A 22,787-nucleotide genomic window follows, 5' to 3' on the forward strand; every position below is an offset into this window, starting at 1 on the left:
CTTTGAACCTATATCCTGACTGAGAGCTTGGATTACTCACAGGAGCTTCTGGCGCCTGGCTTTACACATGTGTGCACACACACATACACACAATTTATTATAGTTAAGTAGTTGTACAAAGGAGTTTCAGTTCAACATTGACATTCTTAATGTGTAACTTCTAAAACTTTCTATGTGTTAACACACTCTTTAGTTCTTGTTTTCCTTAAACTTCAGAACGTTAAGTATCTTCAGTGGGGTTTTTATTAAACTCGTTCTGGATCTGTGGTTAAGAGTTCACGTTCTTCATGGGTGAAAGGTAACAGCCGAACTCATGAAAGGTCAAAGTGTTCTTTGAAAGAACCAAAAAAGACAGAAGCAATAGGTTCTGCGTAGGATCTTACACAAGCTAAGACAAGGAACATCTAATGAAAGTCAGCTGCCCTGGCAACTCCCTTACATAAATCATATTTCTTCTTGACATTGAAACTAAAAAAAGCCATTGTGAGGTAAAAGGTTTAGTTCACTCAACTAGCAAATGTGGCAGAGTGAAGTGGAGACTCAGATTATCTGACTGTAAAATCTCTGCTCTTTGTTGCAAGATACTTTCTTTCTTAATTCTGTGTGAGTGTGTATGTGAGTGTGTGTGTGTGTGTGCGCGCGCGTGTGTGCCAGTACTGAGGCTTGAACTCAGGGCCTTCCGCTCTCACTTGGCTTTTTCACCCAAGGCTGCCCCATGAACCACACCTTCAATTCTGTATTTTTACTGAGAAATTGGAGATGAGACACCAACATCTAGCTGTGAAATGTCATTTTCTAATAGTAATTTGGCATGAGTTTTCAATGAAGTCCTCGATTGTTTTGCTTTTATATAAAATGATGCCTCTTATCAGACTATAGGATTGGTCAACTTCTCAATGAGCAGACAAATTTGTCTTCTGTCTGATGCTAAGATAGAAGGGTGTGACACTCAGCAGTTGCTCATGTGTAGAATAAATTGGTTGAACATGATACATTGATGCCATACCTACACTCCAGGTTTTGGTGATTGGTTGGTATATAGAGAATAATAAAGGTCTCAGTGTGTATCTCAAGCTGGACAGGAATATGCTACTTAAACTAAGTTGCCTTCCAATTCCACTTCATCAGGTTTTGAAGCTACAATTACATACATTTAGAATTGTACAGAACACACACAGAGACACACAAATACACACTCATAGGATGCAAGTGGCTCATGACTGTACTTCTAGCTACTCAGGTTGCTAAGATCTGAGGATCACTGTTTTCTTTTTCTTCTTTTTCTTTTTCTTTTTCTTTTTTTTTTTTTTTTTTTTGGTCGGTCCTGGGGCTTGAACTCTGGGCCTGGGCGCTGTCCCTCAGCTCTTCAGCTCAAGGCGAGCGCTCTACCACTTGAGCTACAGCACCACTTCTGGTTTTCTGGTGGTTTATTGGAGATAGGAGTCTCACAGTCTTTCCTGCCAGGGCTGGCTTTGAACCACGATCACTGTTTGAAGCCGGCCCAGAAAGAAAGTCTGTAAGGTGGTTATCTCCGATTAATCAGCAAAAAGCTAGAAGTGGAGCTGTGGCTCCAGTGATAGAGTGCCAGCCTTGAGCAAAACTGTAAGAGTCAGTGCTGAGGCCCTGAGTTCAAGCAGCAGTACTAGCACCAAAACAAAACAAAACACCCAAGGGCTGGGAATGTGGCTTAGTGGTAGAGTGCTTGCCTAGCATGCATGAAGCTCATATAAGCAGAAAAGGCTGGAAGTGGTACTGTGGTCCAAGTGGTTAGAGTGCTAGCCTTGAGCAAAAGAAGCTCAGGGAGAGTGCCCAGGCCCTGAGTTCAAGCCCCAGGACTGGAAAAAACATAAACAAACCATAACAAACATAAACCCCATAACAAACAACAGCAACAGCAACAACAACACATATGAAAGACTATGCTTATTACATAAACCCTTAATGAGAAAGCAGAAGAAGCCGGTGATCTGCACTTGGCCCCATATTCTGAGAGGAGATTGGCTAGGTGGTTGGGTAAACTTTTTTCCACAGAGGGGAGATGTGGCTGTTCTTAAGGGATTAAAATGGAAATCAGTCCTTAGAAATTGAAATGGAACATTGAAAGTAATGTCATAAATTGAATTCACATAAACTGAATGGCAGTATATAATCAGCAAATGGCAGTAACAATAAAAACAACAAGGGTGGTTATAAAACAATAAAAGCATAATTTATTGAGTTTTTACAATCTGTTTTTCATTATGTAATAAGTAAAGCTTATTTTAATTTAACCATCTATCTTACCACTTTTGGCTATAGGTGGTCTAAAGCTGAGGAGGCAGAGGGTGGAGGCTAGTTATGAATTAAACTCTGGGTTGGTAATTAAAGCTAGAGGAAACCCGGGCTACATTAGCAGTAGAATTTCTACTTCAATTAGGTATGTCTCTTTGTAGCTGGGCACAGTAGCCCATACCTTTAATCCTAACTACTTAAAAGGCTGAGGCAGGAAAAGATGTTGAGTTCAAAGCCAGCCTGAGCTACATAGTAAGACACTCTGTCTGTCTGTCTGTCTCTATATATTATATATATTTATTATTGTATTCCATATATAAATATACTTTTTCCCCTTGAAGTTCTGGAGATCTAATACTTCCTAGGCAACTGTTCTATACTGAGCTATTTCCCTAACCCTGAAAATATGTTCAGTGTGCTTTTATGTATTATGAGATTTCTTATATTCATATTGCTTTTCTGGACTTACTTACACCAGAGCAAATATTTTATGCAATTTGAGATGCCAACATACCTAACAGGTGTTAATAAAAATAGAGTAGTACTCTTTTGCAGTTTGTAACTTCAGATACTCTTGCCAACATCTCCTTGAGAATTTTTTAAGTTAGTATATTCAGAAAAGATAGCCGAAACTGGGTGCCAGTGGCTCACGCCTGTAATCCTAGCTACTCAGGAGGCTGAGATCTGAGGATCATGGTTCAAAGCCAGCCCAGGCAGGAAAGTCTGTGAGACTTATCTTCAGTTAATCACTAGAAAACCAAAAGTGGTACTGTGGCTCAAATGACAGAGCACTAGCCTTGAGCTGAAGAGTTCAAGGACAGAGCCCAGGCCCAGAGTTCAAGCCCCATGATTGCCAAAAAAAAAAAAAAAAAGCCAGAAATTTAAAAACAACTTATAGTGTTATTGACTATAGTAGTTTCTTAAATTTATGTAATAATTTAACTATTCACAAGGAAACCAGAGAAAAGAGAGAGCCAATAAATGTAGCTATCACATCAAAATATAATTGGCTTATTTTTTTGGTCCAGATTGCATTAGGTAAACGTGAATCCAAGAATGGATTGTTGACTAAGAAAAGGCAGAACTACCACTGAGTTAAGTGTGTTTGTCTTTAAAGCCAACATTATTCATTTGGCGAAAGTGAAGAGTTTATTTCTACTTGAAGACTCTGAGTCACACTAATGAATCATTAAGTTAAATGTTAATGGTCCGTTGTACTCTACTCTTATGGGAACTCCACATTCTGAAACTCCAATAAAATACCTTATAAAAGTCAAGTATCTTAAGAATTGGCACTGGGATTTTGTTGTTGCTTAAGTCAGGATTTCACTATGGAGCCAACACTGGCCTCACACTCTCCATACTCTGTCTGCTTCCACCTTCCAGTGATAGAGTTATAGGCATGCACCAGCAGGCCTGTCCATTGGCAGTAGATTTAAAGGTGCTAATAAATTGTTCAAAATAAATTTTGAAAAAATCTCCATTCTATCTTCTTCCCTTAATCCTCAAGATTAATCTAACCAGAAGAATTATGCATCAACGAATGTATGTAAGCACAATTACAACCTTAGGTTGTTGATGTTGACCTATAAAGGATGTAATGTTGTTTGTAACATACCAAAGCAGACTGTGAATCAGTATTTTTCATTTCTATTTTACCTATCATCTCATAAAATATTGGACAAAGAAGGAATTACCATTTTGTCAGCCTACTCAATACATGGTAGATGGCTGAAAACAGAAAAGTAGTTGTAGTACAATTGATCCTTGAGTAAACATTCACTGATTAAGCATCAAATTTGGATGACATACTGTGTGATTCCGTTTCTATAATGTCCTCAGAATGATAGCGTTGTAGATGGACAGCATATTATGGAAGAAGAGATCATCATGGGGCAGAGGAGGGAGGGAGCTTCTTTGTCCTGAGAGGACAGTTCTGTATCTTGATTGTTATGGTTGCTACACAAATGTTAAATTTGATAAAGTAGCATTTACGTGTGCGCACACACACACACACACACACATGCTTGTGCATGTACAAATAAGTACTTATAGAAACCAGTGCCTCTGAATAAGGTGTGTAGCTCGTGCTAGGGTCTGGGTGTGGTTTTATACTCTAGTTGTTTATGTAAGATTGCGCCAGATCAGGAGATCTAGGTGAAGGACATCATACTGTTTGTTGTTGTTGATTTTTTAAGAGCTTGTGATATATTTTGTGGAACATACAACTCACCCACTTAGCATGCATTAATATTCAGTGGCTTTAGCATATTCACAGAGTGCAATCTTCATCACAGGAAATTAGAACATTTCTATCACCTCAGAAAAAAAAAACCTCACACTGGTGTTAATATTTCCCTAGATCCTCTTGATCTTAGCAGAGGAAAACAAAACAAAAATAACCAAAAACAAAACAAGCGAATGAAAAAGAAAATGTACTCTGTCTCCAGAGATTTTCTTATGCTAGACATTGTGTATGGTTTGAATTGTATGATGAATGTTCTTTGTATTAAGTCTCTGTGAGTCTATAATTATTTCAAAATGAAAAGTTAAAAAAAAAAAGCCAGGCATCGGTGGCTCATGCCTGTGATCCAAATACTCAGGAACGTGTGATATCTGAACATGGCAGTTTGAAGTCAGCCCAGGCAGGAAAGTTCAAGAAAGTCTCTTACCTCCAATTAACCACTGAGAAGCTGGAAGTAGAGCTGTGGCGCAAGTGCTAAGGCACCAGCCTTGTGAAAAAGCTAAGGGTCAGTGCTCAGGCCCAAAGTTCACACACACACACACACACACACACACACACACACATACACACACACACACACACACACACACACACACACACACACACAGACTATAGCTCAGTAGCAGAGCATTTGCTTGGCATTTACAAGTCTCTGGGTTTGATCCACAGAACCACACACATTAAAAAACAATGTTTAGGGCTGGGAAGGTGGCTCAGTGGTAGAGTGTTTGCCTTGCATGCATGAGGCCCTGGGGGTTCAATTCCTCAGCACCATATAAACAGAAAAGGCCAGAAGTGGTGCTGTGGCTCAAATGGTAGAGTGCTAGCGAGCCTTCAACTGAAGAGCTGAGGGTCAGCGCCCAGGCCCAGAGTTCAAGCCTCAAGCCTCCCCCCAAAAAAACCCACAAAAACAAACAAAAAACAATGTTTAGCTGGGCACCAATAGCTCACTCTTGTAATCCTAGCTACTCAGGAGGCTAAGATATAAGGATTGCTGTTCATAGCCAGCCTGGAAGAAAAGACCCCATGAAACTTTTATCTCTAATTAACCACTCAAAAACCAGAAGTGGAGCTGTGGCTCAAGTAGTAGAGCACTAGCCTTGAGCAAAAGAGCTCAGGGACAGTGCCCAAGCCCTGAGATCAAGACCCATGACCAACAAATAAAAAAGACAAAACAATGGTTAAATAAAAGCAAAAATGAGCTGCTGCTTTGTGTCACACACTGCTGGAATCACATAATTCAATAGCAGCAGTGACCACTTGGTGTTTAAGGTAGGTGAACAGAGTGAGGACCAAATGTAGTAAGTAACTCTACTGGGGAGACATGGACCGATAGGAAACATGGAGAGTAGACAGCTCAGGTTGCAGGTGAGGTCAGGGAAAGCTTCCCAGAGGAATTGGTGAGTATATTTTTAGTGCATGATACTTGGAAAGAATTTAGGACCATGTGGGGCCGAGCACAAACCCATGTGGCATCTATAGAACTAAACTCTTTCTTGAGACTTTTGCCCCTGTTGGCTGCAGTCCCCTGATAGGATTGCGTGGCACACAGGATGCCAGACATTCCTCCTCTGTCATTTCTTGTCCCCAGTGTCCAACAAGCACCCGTTTGTGGACAGCAACCTTCTCTACCAGTTCCGAATGAATTTCCGTCGGAGGCGAAGACTGATGGAGCTGCTCAATGAGAAGTCTCCCTCTTCCCAGGAGGCTCATGACAGTCCCTTCTGCCTAAGGAAGCAGAGCCATGACAATCGGAAACCCACCAGCTTTATGTCAGGTATGCCAGCCCTGCGGTGGATGCGCCATTGGGAAATTCTATTCTGCAAAACTTGCTATACTCATAATTAAGAAGTTTCTGTTTTTGAAAAGTCATTCTTGGGTTGCAAGCTTAAATGTCATGAGGTCATGATGGAATTATGTACTTGAAGTATAGAAAACCCTGGAAATGCTCATTTTATGTAAATGAATGCTTTATTTGCTTTGGTTTATTTGCTGGTACTGGGGTTTCAATTCAGGGCCTCCAGTTTGCTTGCTCATAGTTGGTGCTCTACCACTTGAGTCACACCGCCAGCAGGCATTTTGCTGGTTCTTTGGGTGATGGAATCTTGTGAACATTCCTGCCTGAGCTAGCTTTAAACCTCAATCTTTCTGGATTTTAGCCTGCGAATAGCTAGGATTATAGGTGTGAGCCACTGGTGCCTTGTTTGTTTGTTTGCTTGCTTGTGAGACTTGAAGTTGCTATGTACTCCAGTTTCGATCATACTGTCTCAGCCTCTTCAGTGCTAGGATTATAGGCATGCACCCCTATACAACGTTTAGAATGTATACATTCTATAATGATTCCATTTTCTAAACAATAATTTTGAAAGGACTGGGGATCAATAAAGGTCTGCTGTGGGCATAAATGTCAACAATTAAAAGGCAGCCCAACATGTATCCATCAGCTGTGAAAGGTGAACAGCGTATTTTAAAAAAAGATACAGGGAGTTGGTGGTTTACACCTGTAATCCTAGCTACTCAGGAGGCTGAAATCTGAGGATCATGGTTCAAAGCCAGTCTGGGCAGGAAAGTCCCTGGGAGACTCTTTTTTTTCCAGTTAACCACTAGGAAACCGGAAGTAGAGCACTGACCTTGTGCAAAAGGAGCCCAGGGGCAGCGCCCAGGCCTTGAGTTCAAGCCCCATGACCAAAAAAGCAAAAAAAGAAAAACAACTTTGAAAAGAAGAGCTCATAAAGCACAGCTGCATGTGGTTCTAGGTGTAAAGCCAGTAGTTGCATGTCCACAGTTAGTGTTTGGGAATCCCCAGTGGTGGTGATTGACAGCCAGAGGCAACCCCACTCACCCAGAAAAGGGAAACTTGAAACAAGCGTCATTCCAAACAAGAGGATAAGATGGCCAGATGGGTCACACACCTGTCATCCCAGCATTCGGAGGCACAGTCAGAAGGATCACATGTTCAAGGCCAGCCTAGACTTCACACCAAGACCTTTCTCAGAAAGGAGCAAGGAAGGAAAGGGGGAGGAAAGAGGAGAGGGAGGGAGGAGACAGGGAGGGAGGGAAGGAGGAGAACAGAGAAGGAGAGTGAAAATGAGGTGTGGTGGTACACAGTGTAACTATGCACTCAAAAGACAGAGGTGCGAGGATCTTAAGTTCAAGACCAGCCTAGTCTACATAGCAAGACAGTCTTAAAATACAAAAAAAAAAAACAACAGTGAGTGAGCCATTTGAAAATGATCATTTCAACTCCTCTGAAAACTTGGAATGGAGTCAAAGAATTTGTTGTCTTCGGGTTAGGAGTGCCAAACTAAACCCATCCTGAAATGAAAATGTCACCTTTTGGTTATGAATAGAAGCTGGCAATAAGAACACTTACAAACTCTACATAGTGAGACATTTCTGTGTGCAGGCATTAGGAAAAAGCTTGGCTGCATGCATTTTCTCATTTATTTCTTATCATAACCATAGAGAAAGGATTTTTCATATCTCCCTTTTACAGGTAGAAGAAAAAGACCGAGAACAGTTGATAAGCTTCCCCGAGGTTCCAAGGGGTGGACGGAGCTGGGACTCACCAGCTCTATCACTCCCTAATGCCTGCTTCATGCCACCCCGCCTTGGCTCTATAGCTTCCACGTTCCTCAACACACAGCTGAGTGGAGGAGCGAATGAAGCAAGGGCTACTAGGAGAAAATAAAAAGTAGCTAAAGGTCAGCAACCCAAGCCTGTGCTCCAAGGTCAACCTGGCCAGGCCTAAAGGCCCCAGGAACTGTGTCCTTTTAAGGACACACAGCAGCTGAGCTATTTCCTTTCTCACTGGTACTGAGGTTTACCTGTTTCTTGAGGTGGTCCAATCAACCAGAATAGATGGGGAAGAGGATAGAGTGACTAACATCCCATAATGCCAGCAGTGGGTTGTTTGTTTCTCATGTTTCAGGCAGTGAACAGAATTTTCCCCATAGTTTCTTTTCTGTCCTTATCGATACTCTCTGTGAGACAACCTGACTTCTCCATGGCAGGAAGAACCAACTCAGAAAATTGAAGACACTACTTTACCTAACACCTGAATAGGTGCTTTGTATTTTAAGCTCCATCTTCCAGGATGTTGAGTGCATATGGTTTAATACAAATCGGGAGGCTTACCCCATCACTGTTAGTTCATTACATGAGTAGCTATTACTTTGAGCTTATCTCTTGGGAGGGAATGTTTTGACTGGGGAGTTCTTGGTTTGATGGTTTAAACTCAGGGCCTTTGCACCTGCTAGATGAGCATGAAACCACATGAGCCATGCCCTCAGCCCATTTTTGCTTTAGCTATTTTTCATTAGGATCCCATCTTTTTATTGCTACAGCTATGATCCTCCTGATCCCCTCTTTCTGAGTGTCTAGAATTACAAGCCAGAGCTTCTGTGTGCCTGGCCAAGTTTGGTAGGGCTTTTGTTTTGTTGTTGTTGTTTTGTTTCTGGTCCTGGGGCTTGATCTCAGGGCCTGAACACTGTCCCTGAGCTTTATTTTGCTCAAGACTAGTGCTCTACCTCTTTGAGCCACAGTTCTATACTTCTGGGGTTTTATTTGGGGGGGGGGGTAGTTTATTGGAAATAAGAGTCTCACAGACTTTCCTGTCCAGACTGACTATGAACTTTGATCCTTAGATCTCAGCCCCCTGAGTTGCTAGGATTACGGGTGTGAGCCACTGGTACCCAGCCATTTGGTAGTTCTTGAAATAATATCCTGTGTTCACTCACATACATTATATAATTCTCTCCCTGCACAATCTGGTAAAATAACATTATTCTCACCTTATAGTTAGAGAAATGGAGGCAGAACGAAGTGGAAGAATGACACAAGTTGTCCTAAGCAACAGAGATGCACCTCAGGTACTTTTTTTTTCAGGCTCCTGGGCTAGGATGCTTTGTCTTAGCAAAAGTAACTTGCTTTGCTGCATCAGGCAGTTGAAAGCCCAGGAGCTCCAGGAATGAAGACTTTATTCACTGACAGTGTATGTTTCTTATTCTGCAGTCAGCCCTAGCAAGGAAATCAAGATCGTGTCTGCTGTGCGGAGGAGCAGCATGAGTAGCTGTGGCAGCAGCGGCTACTTCAGCAGCAGCCCGACCCTCAGCAGCAGCCCCCCTGTGCTCTGCAACCCCAAGTCTGGTAAGCATGCGAGAGTGGCCATGCTCCTCGATGTGCCAGTGTGCCAGATTCTGAGGTGGAGGAAATCTATTGAATAGAAGAAGAAGTAGGGCCCACCAGAGGAGGGAGAGTCACCTGAAATGAAGTCTCAAGACAGGCTTTCATTTGTCTCAAGCAGGGACTGCCCTACAGTTACATGCAGTTGCATTGATTTAGCTGAGTCTTTAAGCTGACCTATGGCCTTGATTGTGGTTGGTTGTTCCTGAGAGAAATACATGACTTTAATAATGAGAGTTCTCTTCCAAGAGATGGTTGCTCAAATCACTGGAGGCCTTTCTGCCATTAGCTCTCCCAGAAGAGTCTCTTTGTCCTCAGAGGTGTTCGGGCAGTGTGTTCACCATAACAGGAGACATAATGCCTCCCCAGGTTGTGGAAAATCCCAGGACCCACCAGGGCCTAGCACTCGTAAGGAAGAAAGAAGGGAGACCTGCAAACCTACCAATCTCTGTGACCCCTTGGCACCCTGCCAAGGAGTGTCACAATCTATTCATGGCCTCCATGGTCTTCATATTCCATTTTAAAAAAAAGCTAGGCTCAAAGATTGCTGATAAATTCATCCTAACAAGCAATCAGAGTACATTGTGTACATGCACAGAAATGTTACAAGTTATGTATGCTAATTAGCCAGGCACCAGTGGCTCATTCTTATACTCTTAGCTACTCAGGAGACTGATATTTGCGTACTACATTTCTAAGCCAGCTAAGGCAGAAAATTCTGTAAGACTCTTTATTTCCAAATCAGCAGAAAGCTGAAAATGGAAAGGTGGTATAAATGAGAGAAAAAGATAAGGAAGAGGGCTGGGAAGGTGTCTCAGTGGTAGAGCACTTGCCTTGCATGCCTGAGGCCCTGGGTTCGATTCCTCAGCACCACATAAGCAAAAAGAAAAAAGCCGGAAGTGGCACTATGGCTCAAGTGGTAGAGTGCTAGCCTTGAGCTGAAGAGCTGAGGGACAGCGCCCAGGCCCAGAGTTCAGGCCCCACGACCGGACCCCCCCCCCAAAAAAAAAAAAAAAAAGATAAGGAAGAATATAAGGCCTTGAGTTCAAGCCCTTATACTGGCACTATCTATCTATCTACCCAACCATCTATAGATAGATAGATAATATGCTAATAAAAGTCTTTGATATTCCATTTTAAAAGTGAAAAGAAAGAAACCACCATATTACTATGTCCCTGTCCTGTGATCCACCTGCTGTTTTGGACAGTCTCTTTCTAGTCCTTCAATTTTTTTGTTTCTCACAACTAGTGCTCTACCAAATGAGCTATGCCTCCAGCCCAGATTTTTGCTGGTTAATTTGAGATGGAGTTTCTCAGACCTTTTGGCTGTCCTTTAGCCGACATTCTCAAAATCTCATCCTGATCATGTAACACAAGCATGAGACACTAGTTCTAGACCCGTTTTCCAGTTCTCAATGAGCACAGGCAGGTCGGGAAGGTTCATTTTGGTAGGTTCAGGGCAGTGGCAGGTCAGGTACTGGCTGCTGTCTCTGGGCTTGATGGGTAACATAGTGGCCAATGAAAACAGAAGTCTTAGGAGAGAACACTCAACATCATTTTCTTCTAAGATTCTGCGACTCTATCCACTTGCAGACAGCATGGCACCGGGGACCACGTGACCCAGTGGCTGACATTGTGACCAGGCCATCCAATGCCCAAATCTGACACTAATTCTGCTACCTACCCCTTCATTAGCTCTAGAACCCTAGACATGAGCAATTTAACTTTTCCATGCGTGTTTTCTCACATATAAAACAGGAATAGCTAGGAGCCTCACTCATTAGTCTCGTGTGACTAAGTGAATAGTGGAGATGCAGCACCTAGCACAGTGCCGTGTAAATCCTTGGGGAAGGTCACTAATATTACTCCTCAGGACATAGGGCAGTATGGGCAGTGCCCCAGGTTCCTAGGTGTTATTCATTGAAAGTGAAGCTTGAGTGTATGAGACGGGTACAATACATTGTGGGTGGTGGGCCCCAGGGGCTTAGCAGCTGAAGCGTGGCTATCAGACTGCTAAAATTAAGTATGTTTATGACTTTGAAATGTCTAAATTTGTTTTAAGGATTTGGAGGGAAGAAATGGGAGAAGTAAGGCTGGTACTGTGGCTCACACGTGTAATCCTAGCTGAGATCTGAGGATTGAGGTTTGAAGGCAGCTTGTGCAGACAAACCCCCAAGATTAAAAAAAAATCTCTAGTTAACCAGAAAAAAAAGCTGGAAATTGGAGTGTCTCAAGTGGTAGAGCATCAACCAGTCTCGAGGAGAAAAAAAAAAAAGCAAGAGTGTGAGGCCTTGAGTTCAGGTCCTAGAATCAGCCAAAAATAAAAAAGGGAAGGGAGGAAGGGGGGGTAGAGGGGAAGGAGAAAGGGAGGGAGGAAGGGAAGGAAGAAGGAAGCAGGGAGAGGGAAGAGGGAGAAAGAAAGAAAAGAAGAGGGAGGGAGAGGAGAATGTAAATACATAGAAGTCATGACTGTTTTCTTTATTAGATGAATTTCATTCTAACCTTGACTCCTTTCCTGACATTCTTGTACCCCTTCCCTTTACTGCTTGTTGTTGTTGTTTGCTTGCTTGTTTTGTTTGCTAACTCCCCTTCCCTCTGTCTCTGAGCTAGATTTCAGGCTATTTGCTGATATTTTCTTCTTGTCATTCCCGCTTATTGGTGGTTGCACGGGGTGCTGAATGAATGTCAGCTGAGTGAGGGCAGCAGGCCGTGGGCGTGCTTGTTGCTGACACTGTGTCTGTCTCTCAGTGCTGAAGAGACCGGTCACATCTGAGGAACTCCTCACTCCTGGGGCTCCGTACGCCAGGAAGACGTTCACGGTAAGGCTTGCTCCTTTTTTCCTGCTGATGTTTTTGCTTGTCAGTGTGTCCATGTATGAGCTTATGGACTACATTGAAAATGTTTCTTCATGTTTCATTTTGTCTTTAACATGATTGTACAGTTGGCTTCTTGACTTTAAGGCCCTGAAATACAAGATTTGTAATTCATATAATATCCTTTCAAAGCAGATATTCACTATGCACTTATTCTAATGTAATTACAAATTTTTAAGGCCAATAGCAATACATATAATGTCAAGAGCTTCTGGATTATGGCTAATCCTAAAAGCAATTTAAGAGTCTGAAGGCAGAGCCCATTCACTCATGCCTGTAAGTCCTATTTAAGAATCTGAGATCTGAGGATCATGGTTTGAAACCAGCCTGGGCAGAAAAGTCCACAAGATTCATATCACCAATTAACCAGCAAAAAGCTGGAAGTAGAGATGTGGTCCAGGGGTTGAAGAATGCAAACCTTAAATGTAAAAAGCTAATAAGCAAGAGCACAGGGCCCTGTAAGTAAGCCCCAGTACTAGCAACCCCCCCTCTCCAAAAAAAAAGTCCTGAAGTAGAGAAACTGTGGGAGAAGTCATTCCTTTGTAAGAGCTGGTGCCATAAACAAGGTCAACACGAGCTAAGGTCTAAGGGCTTCTGACTTAGGAGCTCCACAGAGCTGAGAGCAGATCCTGAAAGCCCTTAGAAGTCTGAGACCTCCCTTCTGCCTTCTACCAGCCTATCTGATTTCCCTTAAACAGACTCTGAACTGTTCGTATGGACTTCACCCCCTCCATTTCCCCTTCTTTTGCCTGCTCCTCTCAGTCTCCACACACAGACACCCTCTTTAAAGCTTGTCTCTTCTTTCCTGCTATCTTGTGACTTTTGCCTGTTCCCTTAGGGGAGAGCACTCTTTCTGCACTCATTCATGCTATGAACATTGGTTGAGTGCTATTTCCTGTGCTGAGTAAGCATGGAGGAGTTAATGTAAGAAACATGTGATAAAATATGTGTAGCAAGGGGAAAGTCAAGCAGCACATTTGGAAATGAAATTAGGACGAATTGATTGATAACATCAGATCTGAAATCGCCACTCTTTCCTGCTTGTCTTCAGTCTCCAGCTTTTAAAGGAGAGTTGCTTGTATGGTGAAAGTGTTTGTTTTAGGCCCTTTGTTTCAGTGCCAGCATTGCTGGTAACTGGTTGTGAGTGTGTCTCATTTCAGTTGGCATGGGTGTTAAGAACAGGTCTGGGAACTGCCCTGGCACCCAACTGCCAATACTAATGAATGATTCCATAAGAAAAAAAAAGACAGGGGCTGGGAAGGTGGCTCAGTGGTAGAGCGCTTGCCTTGCATGCATGAGGCCCTGGGTTCGATTCCCCAGCACCACATAAGCAAAAAGAAAAAAAAAAGCCGGAAGTGGCACTGTGGCTCAAGTGGTAGAGCGCTAGCCTTGAGCTGAAGAGCTGAGGGACAGTGCCCAGGCCCAGAGTTCAGGCCCTATGACCAGACCCAAAAAAAAAAAAAAGAAAAGAAAAAAAGAAAAAAAAAGACACATCTCAGTTCCAAACAACTTTTAGATCAAAGACTACTTGTAAAATATGAACCTTATGTACTTTTTCACTTTCTTTTCTTGGTAGAGGAAAAAGATAGGTTTTAAGAAGGCCATACTTGCCAGGTACCAGTGTCTCATGCCTATAATTCTAGCTACTTAGGAGGCTGAAGTCTGAAGATCACAATTCAAAGCCAGCCCAAGTAGGAAAGTCTGTGAGACTCTTCACCACCAAAAAGCTGAAAGTGGAACTGTGGTTCTGGTGGTAAAGCACTAACCTTGAACCAAAAATGCTCAAGACAAGCCCTGAGTTCAAGCCCCAGGATGGCACACACACACAAAATAATCCTAATGAAAGAAGAAGGCTACACTTGAACTAGATAGACACCACTGGCTCATGCTTATAATCATAGCTACACAAGAGGCTAAGAGCTGAGGGTCGCTGTTTGAAGTCAGCATGAGCAGCATAGTCCATGGATTCTTATTTTCAATTAACTAGCAAAAAGCTGAAAGTAGAGGAGTAGCTCAAATCATTAAGAATAAACCTTGAGCAAAAAATCCTAAAAGACAGTACCTACAACCTGAGGTCAAACCCCAGTACCAACACATACACTCACAGATACACACATACACACACACACACACACACACACACACACACTCACATACAAAGGCCACATTCTTCCTGTTTCCCACAATCAGTAATTTTTATTGTTATTCTATATTTCATTAGTATAGCTGATCAAAAAGTCTATCTAGTAATCAGTGATGATTACATTAATAGAGAAAGGGGGGCAGGATGCGACCATTCAGCAGATGCAGAAAAACGTTTTGATGAAACTTAACATCCGTTTGTAGTAAAAATTCTAAGCCACTAGGTATAGAAGGGAATTCATTAATGTAAAGTAAAATCTGATTGACAAGACAGATTCCTGGTACTGGGTCAATACTCTGTACCAGATAGCCCAGAGATTAAAAATTAAATATGTAATGTTTACAATGAAAGAAAAATAAAATTGTTATTACATACAGATAATCTAATTATGTGTTTGTTTTGATTTTCAAGATAAAACAAATGATTAGTATTACTAAGAGAGTTTATATATTTGCTAGAACTGAAAATAAATGAATATTCTTCCTTAGATCAATACTGAATTTTCAAAAACCTAGCATTTAAAATACAGTACAAATATCTAGTATTGGGCTTGAAGCATAGTTCAAGTCATTAGAAGGCCTACTAGCAAGTACGAGGCCCTGAGTTCAAATTCTAGTACTATCAAAACAGACCTTAATTTTAAAGCATTGAGTATAGAGAAACAATATGTAAGGCCTTTACAAGAAACATTTAAAGAAACATTTAAAATGAGTGGAGAGATATATAATAATCATAGTATAGAATCAATAGTTTGAGTATTTTACTTTCAATCAACTTTTTATATAGAATCAATGTATTTCCAATTCAAATTCCTGTTTTAAAAAACTATATTATTTGGATCTAAGAGGAAAGAACAAGGTTGGGGAGGAGATTGGATCTAGAAAGGAGGTTTAGCCATATCTGTAACACCTTCCCCATCATTTATTGGATTCGGACCGGAAATTGTCCTAACAACTTATGAAAGAGGCATTCTGCCAGGTGTATTGAGGTGTACCCTTCTGAAGCAGCAGTCACCGACCCCTGTCACACAGGAAAATGTGTCTTAGCGAACTTTCCATAGGGAGAATCCTGCAGTTGTGATAGAAGCGAAGTGCTTCTACCACACATGGCATGGAGAAAGATGTGTCTGGGCACATTTTCATCTGCTCTGGCTTGTCCTCTCTTGGGTGGGACAGGTGAATTGCCAGAGGCTGTCTGTCGATTGCTGATTGTGGACTTCCTCTCTAGATTGTTGGTGATGCAGTTGGCTGGGGCTTTGTGGTGAGAGGAAGCAAGCCATGTCACATCCAGGCTGTGGACCCCAGCGGACCCGCGGCTGCTGCAGGAATGAAGGTACCAATGGTTTTCTCATCCCATTCTGTGCCATTTCTAGTAGTAGTAGCAATAGAAGTAGTAGTAGCAGTAATAGCAGTAGCAGCTTCTCTTCCTCCTCCTCCTTTTTCTTCTCTTCCTTCTCTTCCTCCCCCTCTTTCCTCTTCCTCCTCCCCCCACTTGCTTCTCTCTGCCCCCTCCCCCCCATTCTGGCTTTGAAAACAGGATCATCCTCATGCCTTGCTCACTTCCAGGAATATAATAATATATCCAGCCTGTCCATCTGTCCATCCGTCTTGTTTTTCCTTTTCTCTCCTTTCCTTTTCCTTTTCTCTTTCCCTTTCCCATTTCCCTTTCCCTTTCTTTTCCTTTTTTTGTTAATACCCAGTTTGAACTCTGGATCCTTGCTCATTCAGTTGGCTTGCTCAGCTGGCACTCTACCACTGAAGCCATATTTCCAACTCAGCTTTGGCTGGCTATTTTAGAAATGGAGTCTTCAGCCTTTTCTACGTGGGCAGCTTCAAACCTTGATCCTTCATATCTCAGCCTCCTGAGTAGCTAAGATTGCGGGTGTGTGCCACCCGCTCCCATCATCCTTTTTGTTTTCTAATCTCTGAATTCCAGAACCTTCCCATGGGTTGGTCATTTTTCTCTTCTGACAGGACTGAGTCTGAATACCTTGAGCCTTATTACATTCTTTGACACCTGTTGTACTGTCTTTAAATGTTTTGGGCCTACTTCAACCAAATGTCGTTTGCTCTTTATGAATGAGGTTAAATTGAAGACAAGACCAGAAAATGCAGCAACAAGAGAAGACACTTTTCCTACCTGCATGCATGTGTGTTTGTGTATCTCTGTGTGTATGTATACTAAAATGCTTATTTCTGGGAATGAAATCCCAATTTCACACATGCTAGGCAAGCACTCTACTCCCTCAGCCCCTGCCTGTCTCCAAACCTCCCTTGGGTTTCACATTTCTTCTCTTGCCTAATGTTAAGTTTAAAATGTGCATGTGTGTGCATTTTTTCTTCAATCTCATGTAACAACAGCTGTTTCTGTTCTACATGAAGTCCATTCCTGTGGCGTTAATGCTGCCAACAGTGCACTGGAGTCCCACTGTAAGGGTAGCATATGCTAAGAAAATGAAAACAGAAATTATGGTGTCTAGCTTCATGTCTTGGCTTTGCTAGCGACTGGCTCTGAGTAGAATTTGTAACATCACAGAACCTGCTTGCTCTTCATTGAAAGGGCCTCTATATTTTCCTTGGATCTTTTATGGATTATCCAGCTGCAAATACAAAGACAATGCAAGCATCAATTCTGTATTAATGTATTTATGATTTTGATCATTCAGAAGGCTGAGCAGGATACTCATGAGCTCTGAGTCAGCACTAGGCTATACACATAGCCAAACCCGACTCTCATTAATTAATTAATTAATTAATTACTGTGCAGTGGCTCACTTGGTAATCCTCTCCACCCAGGCAGCTAAGATGAGGATGATCATGATCTGAGACTAACCCAGGCAAAAGTTTGTGAGGCCCTCATTTCAACCCATAAATTTAGGTATAGTGGTCCACAGCTGTCCCCATAGCTACATAGAAAGCATCAATAGGAGGACTGCAGTCTAAACCAGCCTGAGACAAAAGCAAGATCCTATTCAAAAAAAAAAAAAAAAAGCAAAAGGGAAAGGAAGCATGGCTAAGGGATAGAGGACTTGCCTTTATTTAAGGCCTGACTTCAGACCCTAATGTCACCCAAAAAATACTTTTTGAAAAAAACCTTTTGCATATTTTAGGACTACATGCACAAAAAATGCTGAAAAACATAGATAAGTAAAATAAGATTACCTATAATCATTTCTAGTCCAACAGTTTTATGGGGACTGTAATTGGCATATAAGATGTAGCTCCATTGGCCGGGCGCTGGTGGCTCTCGCCTGTAATCCTAGCTACACAGGAGGCTGAGATCTGAGGATCGCGGTTCAAAGCCAGCCCGGGCAGGAGAGACGGTGAGACTCCTATCTCCAATAAACCACCAGAAAACCGGAAGTGGCGCTGTAGCTCAAGTGGTAGAGCGCTCGCCTTGAGCTGAAGAGCTGAGGGACAGCGCCCAGGCCCAGAGTTCAAGCCCCACGACCGACAAAAAAAAAAAAAAGATGTAGCTCCATTAACATTTTGGTTCATGTTCTTTTTTTATTATTATGTAAATGCTTTTATTTGAAGTACTATATCACTACCAGATTACATCACTTTTCCGGAGTTAAGAGTAACATAATGATGTTGAAAACTAGAGCAAACAGCTTGACAAAGCAAGAGTACATTAAGTCTTACATATTTTTACTTTTTAGTGACCACATCTCCTTGTTATAAGTGTAAAACTAAAACATATATTGTACACAGCGTACTTAACCTACAGAATCCCATCTAAGTTCTAGGCTCACTCTCTTCTCAAGCATGTCATATTCAATAGCATTTTAAATTTAAAGAGAGGGTTTGATGATACAGGTTTCAAAATTAATAAGTATTTGTTAAACAGACTCAAGACAAAATTGTTTAGAGCTTGTATATAAGCAAATTTCAGGTACATTTTTCCTCTACCTATAACAATATATTTTTTTACTTATTCACTTGAAGACCCCCTTAAAAAAGTAGCAAAATCAGCAAACTTGTTGAATGTAATCAAAATATTCTTAAATGTACAAAAAAGGATCATGTAGAAAGAATATTGTAAAAAGATACTGATTTTAAGAATAAAAGAATAAGAAAAGCTTCTATTACATTCTGTGCAGCCAGTTACTTGGGCAAATTTTCAGTACTACCAAGTAAGCAAGGACTACTTCCATCTATATACCTCTGCCCATAGTTTTTTAATAAGAGTTAGCAGACAAGATGGAAAGCAAATGACTGGCTAACAATATTCCTATGCAACCATCTAAGCAAATCTCAAGAGATGGGCATTCTAAGAGGGGAGAGACATAGGGAGAAATACACGCAGCAATGAGAGATGTCAAGGGCAGCATTCCAGGAAGAGAAGAAAGTATTCTGATGATGCACACTGGTTCATGTTCTTATAGACTTCTTATAGTCATATATTTGTATCTAACAAGTATATATATTCATGTATGAATATTCATAGATTTGAAGGTTGAAGGTATATGTATACACATATACCTTTATAGTATGTACACCTAAATATAAATATATCTTCATTTGGCATATACACACATATAAATATACATTGTCTTCATTTATATAGAAAAACAGTGTAAGAGGATGTTAAGACTCCTCATTTTCTCATTTTTTGGGTGTGTGTGTGTGTGTGTGTGTGTTGCCAGTCCTGGGGCGTGTGTGTGTGTGTGTGTGTGTGTGTGTGTGTGTGTGTGTGTGTGTGTGTGTGTGTGTGTGTGTGTGTGTGTGTGTGTGTGTGTGTGTGTGTGTGTGTGTGTTGCCAGTCCTGGGGCTTGAACTCAGGGCCTGGGTACTGTCCCTGAAACTTCTTTTGCTGAAGGCTAGCACTATACCACAGCCATAGCACCACTTCTGGCTTTTTCTGTTTATGTGGTACTGAGGAATGGAACCCAGGGCTTCGTGCATGCTAAGCAAGCACTTTAGTACTAAGCCACATTCCCAGCCCTGGTTTTCTGTTTTGAAGTAACTTTTCATTAGCATTGTTTCCTTCAGTGCTCTGTGCATTTTCCTATAGGATATTGATCTCTCCATTCTCTGGGACCATGCATCAGAGGACTTAGAAGTCAGAAAGCTACAGATAATTCCTACCATCCATTTATCCAATACTTTCATCTTCTCCACAGACTTTTTTCCTAGTGAGGTAAACCAATACAGTTAGGATGTGAGCCTCCACCTCTCTGGTGTCAGATATGTGCCCTTTGGCTTTGTTTTACATACAAGAAAAGGGGAAAGATAAAGAAGATGGCCATCAAGGAATGGTGTTAAGGGAGAAGAGCACTTTACTGCTGGGCTGGGTAACCCGTGTTGGTATGATGAAGTGCTGGCTCTGTCCTTGTATTGCAGATCTTGTCCTGCCATTCCCTATATTCCTGGGCAGTTCTGGAAGCTTCCTTGGCTATGTCAGTAAGGGTTAGAGACACTGTCCTACTTTTTCCAAGACTGCAGTAGGCACAGCACCGAAGAGGCACAGCAGGAGAATTGGCTAGGTTCATAAAGGGTGGGCTCTTGTCTCTTTGCCGAAGCCAAATATTTATTTTCTAATGGAACTCTTGGCTGTAGGAAGGACTTTATATTTTATTTCCCCACAAAAAAAAATACCCAGTGTGGATTATTTTTGGCATAGTGCTTCAGTTCTGAGCATGCACTCATTCACATGAGGCCTTGACTTAAAACACATTTCCTTTGAGGAAAGCAATGAATTACATTGCAGCTGAGGCCTGGGATTGCTCAGCCAAGTATACAGGGAATTTAATTGGCTTTCATTCATCTCTATTGATTGACATGCATAGCCACTGTCAATTGGTTAAGACTTTATATATTTGTATAGGTGGGTTTTCCTGAGCTTTTGTTTCATTTTGTAAACTAATAACTTATGTAGTTCTTATTTTTATTTTCTCTGGAGGTACACAATCATTTTTGTATGCTAGAGAATAGCACAGAATTCATCTGAGCAGTTTCTACACTATTATATTGTACAGCTTTGTAGTTCAGTGACATGACATGTTATGTGCTCAAAGCACTTTGGTCTCTATCTCTGTCTCTGTTTTTGTCTCTATCTTTCTCCGTCCTCCCCTCCACCCGTCTGCCTCCTCTCTTCCTTCTTTCATTTTTCATTCCCTCTCTCCCTCCATCTCCATTACTCTCTCTAGCCTTCTCTTTTGGCTTTTCCCCCCTCCCTTCTCTTTCTACCTTCTTCCTCCTTCCTTTTTTCCCTCCCTGCATGTCCCAGAATTTTCTGCTGGACTGTCTTTGATCCTACAAGTCTCAGCCTCCTAAGTAGCTTGGATTACAGGCTTGAGCCACCAGCTACTATCTTAAAGCAAATTTTGTGAATGATTCAATACAAGGGAACTTCTATAGAAAGGGAAATTCACCTATTGAGCATCTGCAGTATGTTCCCCCAAATACTTCATATCCATGATATAGTTTATAGTGTTCTGGCACCTTTTGAAGACGGGTAGAAAATGTCTTTCTACTTCATCAGTAAGAAAAGTGGGTGAGCTTTCCCAAGGCTATCCGGTTGGTAAATGTTAGAGGTAGATTCAAACCTGGTATTGCTGTCCCTACTTCAGCCAACATATTTCCCATGGTATTATTTTAAGAAATGCAAACCCTTGAGGCAGAGCCCAATAAATAGTAAATGCCATTAAAACCTTGGTGAACTATTCTAGGGAAGAGAATTATGTTCTATTCAAAGCACATCGTTAGGATGATCACATGTTCACCTGGACTGAAGAAGACAAAATAAATAATTTTGTTCTTGGCACCAACTCCTCACTTGGGTCAAGTCTAGATCCTACAGCGTGATAGAGAAAATTCCAAAACACTCACTTCTTGTTAGCGCAGACCATTCAGTTCTTGGACTCAAAAGGAAATTTAGCTCTAATCACAAATAAGGAACAAAAGATATCCTTGGTCTTTTCTGGAAAGTTTATTTATTTATTTTTCTTGTGGGAATAATTAAGTCTGGTGAGAAATTGTATTCAAGTTTTCAAACTGCCTTGTGCCAAGTCTCAGAGGGATTTCAAGCCTCCTGGCTTCTCTGTTTGTTTCCTGCTGTGGAGAATTGATGGATGTGGGCTTCTGGGCCTCTTTTTTTGTTTGCTTGTTTCTTTGTATATTTATATAGAAATAGTCACCATGATGAAACACTGGCCATTTTTCTCTCTTCCCTTTAAAATCTGATTTTTTTTTCATATAAAAGAAAAATTTTCACAGGTGAACCCGTTGCACCAATGAGATGTACAAGATCTTATGTCGAAAACGAACTATATATCTTTGGTGTGGGGGGTGGGGTTGGGGTGGGGGGTTGATGGGGAAACAATGCTTGATAAGAAATGCACTCATTACCTTGCCCATGCAATTGTATCCCCTCTGTATGGTATTTTCACAATAAAAAAAAAAAAGAAAAAAGAAAAATTTTCCAAATCTTATTGGTCTTGTCTCTTCATGATCACAGCTCTATTGATTTCATAGTATTTTCCTCCTGGACCAAGAGAGGTCAGGTTCCTAATTGCTCAAACCTGCCTGGGCATTGACATAACAAATCATAAAATACTCACCAAAACAGACGGACAACCCCTCAAGTGCATAATTTCTTACTTGTCAATCATTATTGTTCACTACTAGGTGCTGGGTATTATGATAGGCCAGCATGGGATTTGTATTTGAAAGAGGAAGAGATAGATTAGGCTCATAATCATCCTGTTGAATATGTATATATATATATATATATATATGTATGTATATATATATATATATATATATATATATATATAAAATCACAATCCAAGACGAGAATAATGAAGTACAAAACAAAACAAACAGTGCTTGTAGTTTTTGCAGGGTGGATGGGGGATGAGAAGGACAACCATTTCTGGAATTCAGAGAGGAAAGGTTTGAGCAGAAAGCTGAATGAATAGAGTTGGGTTGGTGGTGTATGCCTATCATTTCAATATTCAGACAGGAAGTCTGGACTACGTAATAAGACTTTGCTTCAAGCAAACAGAATAAATAGAATTTTTTTTAAATGAATGTGTGTGTGTATGCACGTATCCTTGTATAGGTAC

At 41.3% G+C, this 22,787-nt stretch overlaps 1 protein-coding gene across 1 annotated transcript in view; it reads left to right on the forward strand.

The window, feature by feature from the left end:
• Nucleotides 1-22,787, forward strand: part of Deptor (DEP domain containing MTOR interacting protein) — a 127,330-nt gene that overhangs the window by 73,992 nt on the left and 30,551 nt on the right. Inside the window, exons 5-8 of the mRNA XM_069991328.1 lie at nt 6,108-6,293; nt 9,530-9,664; nt 12,449-12,519; nt 15,944-16,048. Of these exons, the coding sequence (XP_069847429.1) occupies nt 6,108-6,293; nt 9,530-9,664; nt 12,449-12,519; nt 15,944-16,048 (497 nt within the window). The remainder of the gene's footprint in view (nt 1-6,107; nt 6,294-9,529; nt 9,665-12,448; nt 12,520-15,943; nt 16,049-22,787) is intronic.

Source organism: Dipodomys merriami, unplaced genomic scaffold (assembly GCF_024711535.1).
Source record: "Dipodomys merriami isolate MVZ:Mamm:240054 unplaced genomic scaffold, mDipMer1.0.p SCAF_4, whole genome shotgun sequence".
Classification (NCBI taxonomy): Eukaryota; Metazoa; Chordata; class Mammalia; order Rodentia; family Heteromyidae; genus Dipodomys; species Dipodomys merriami.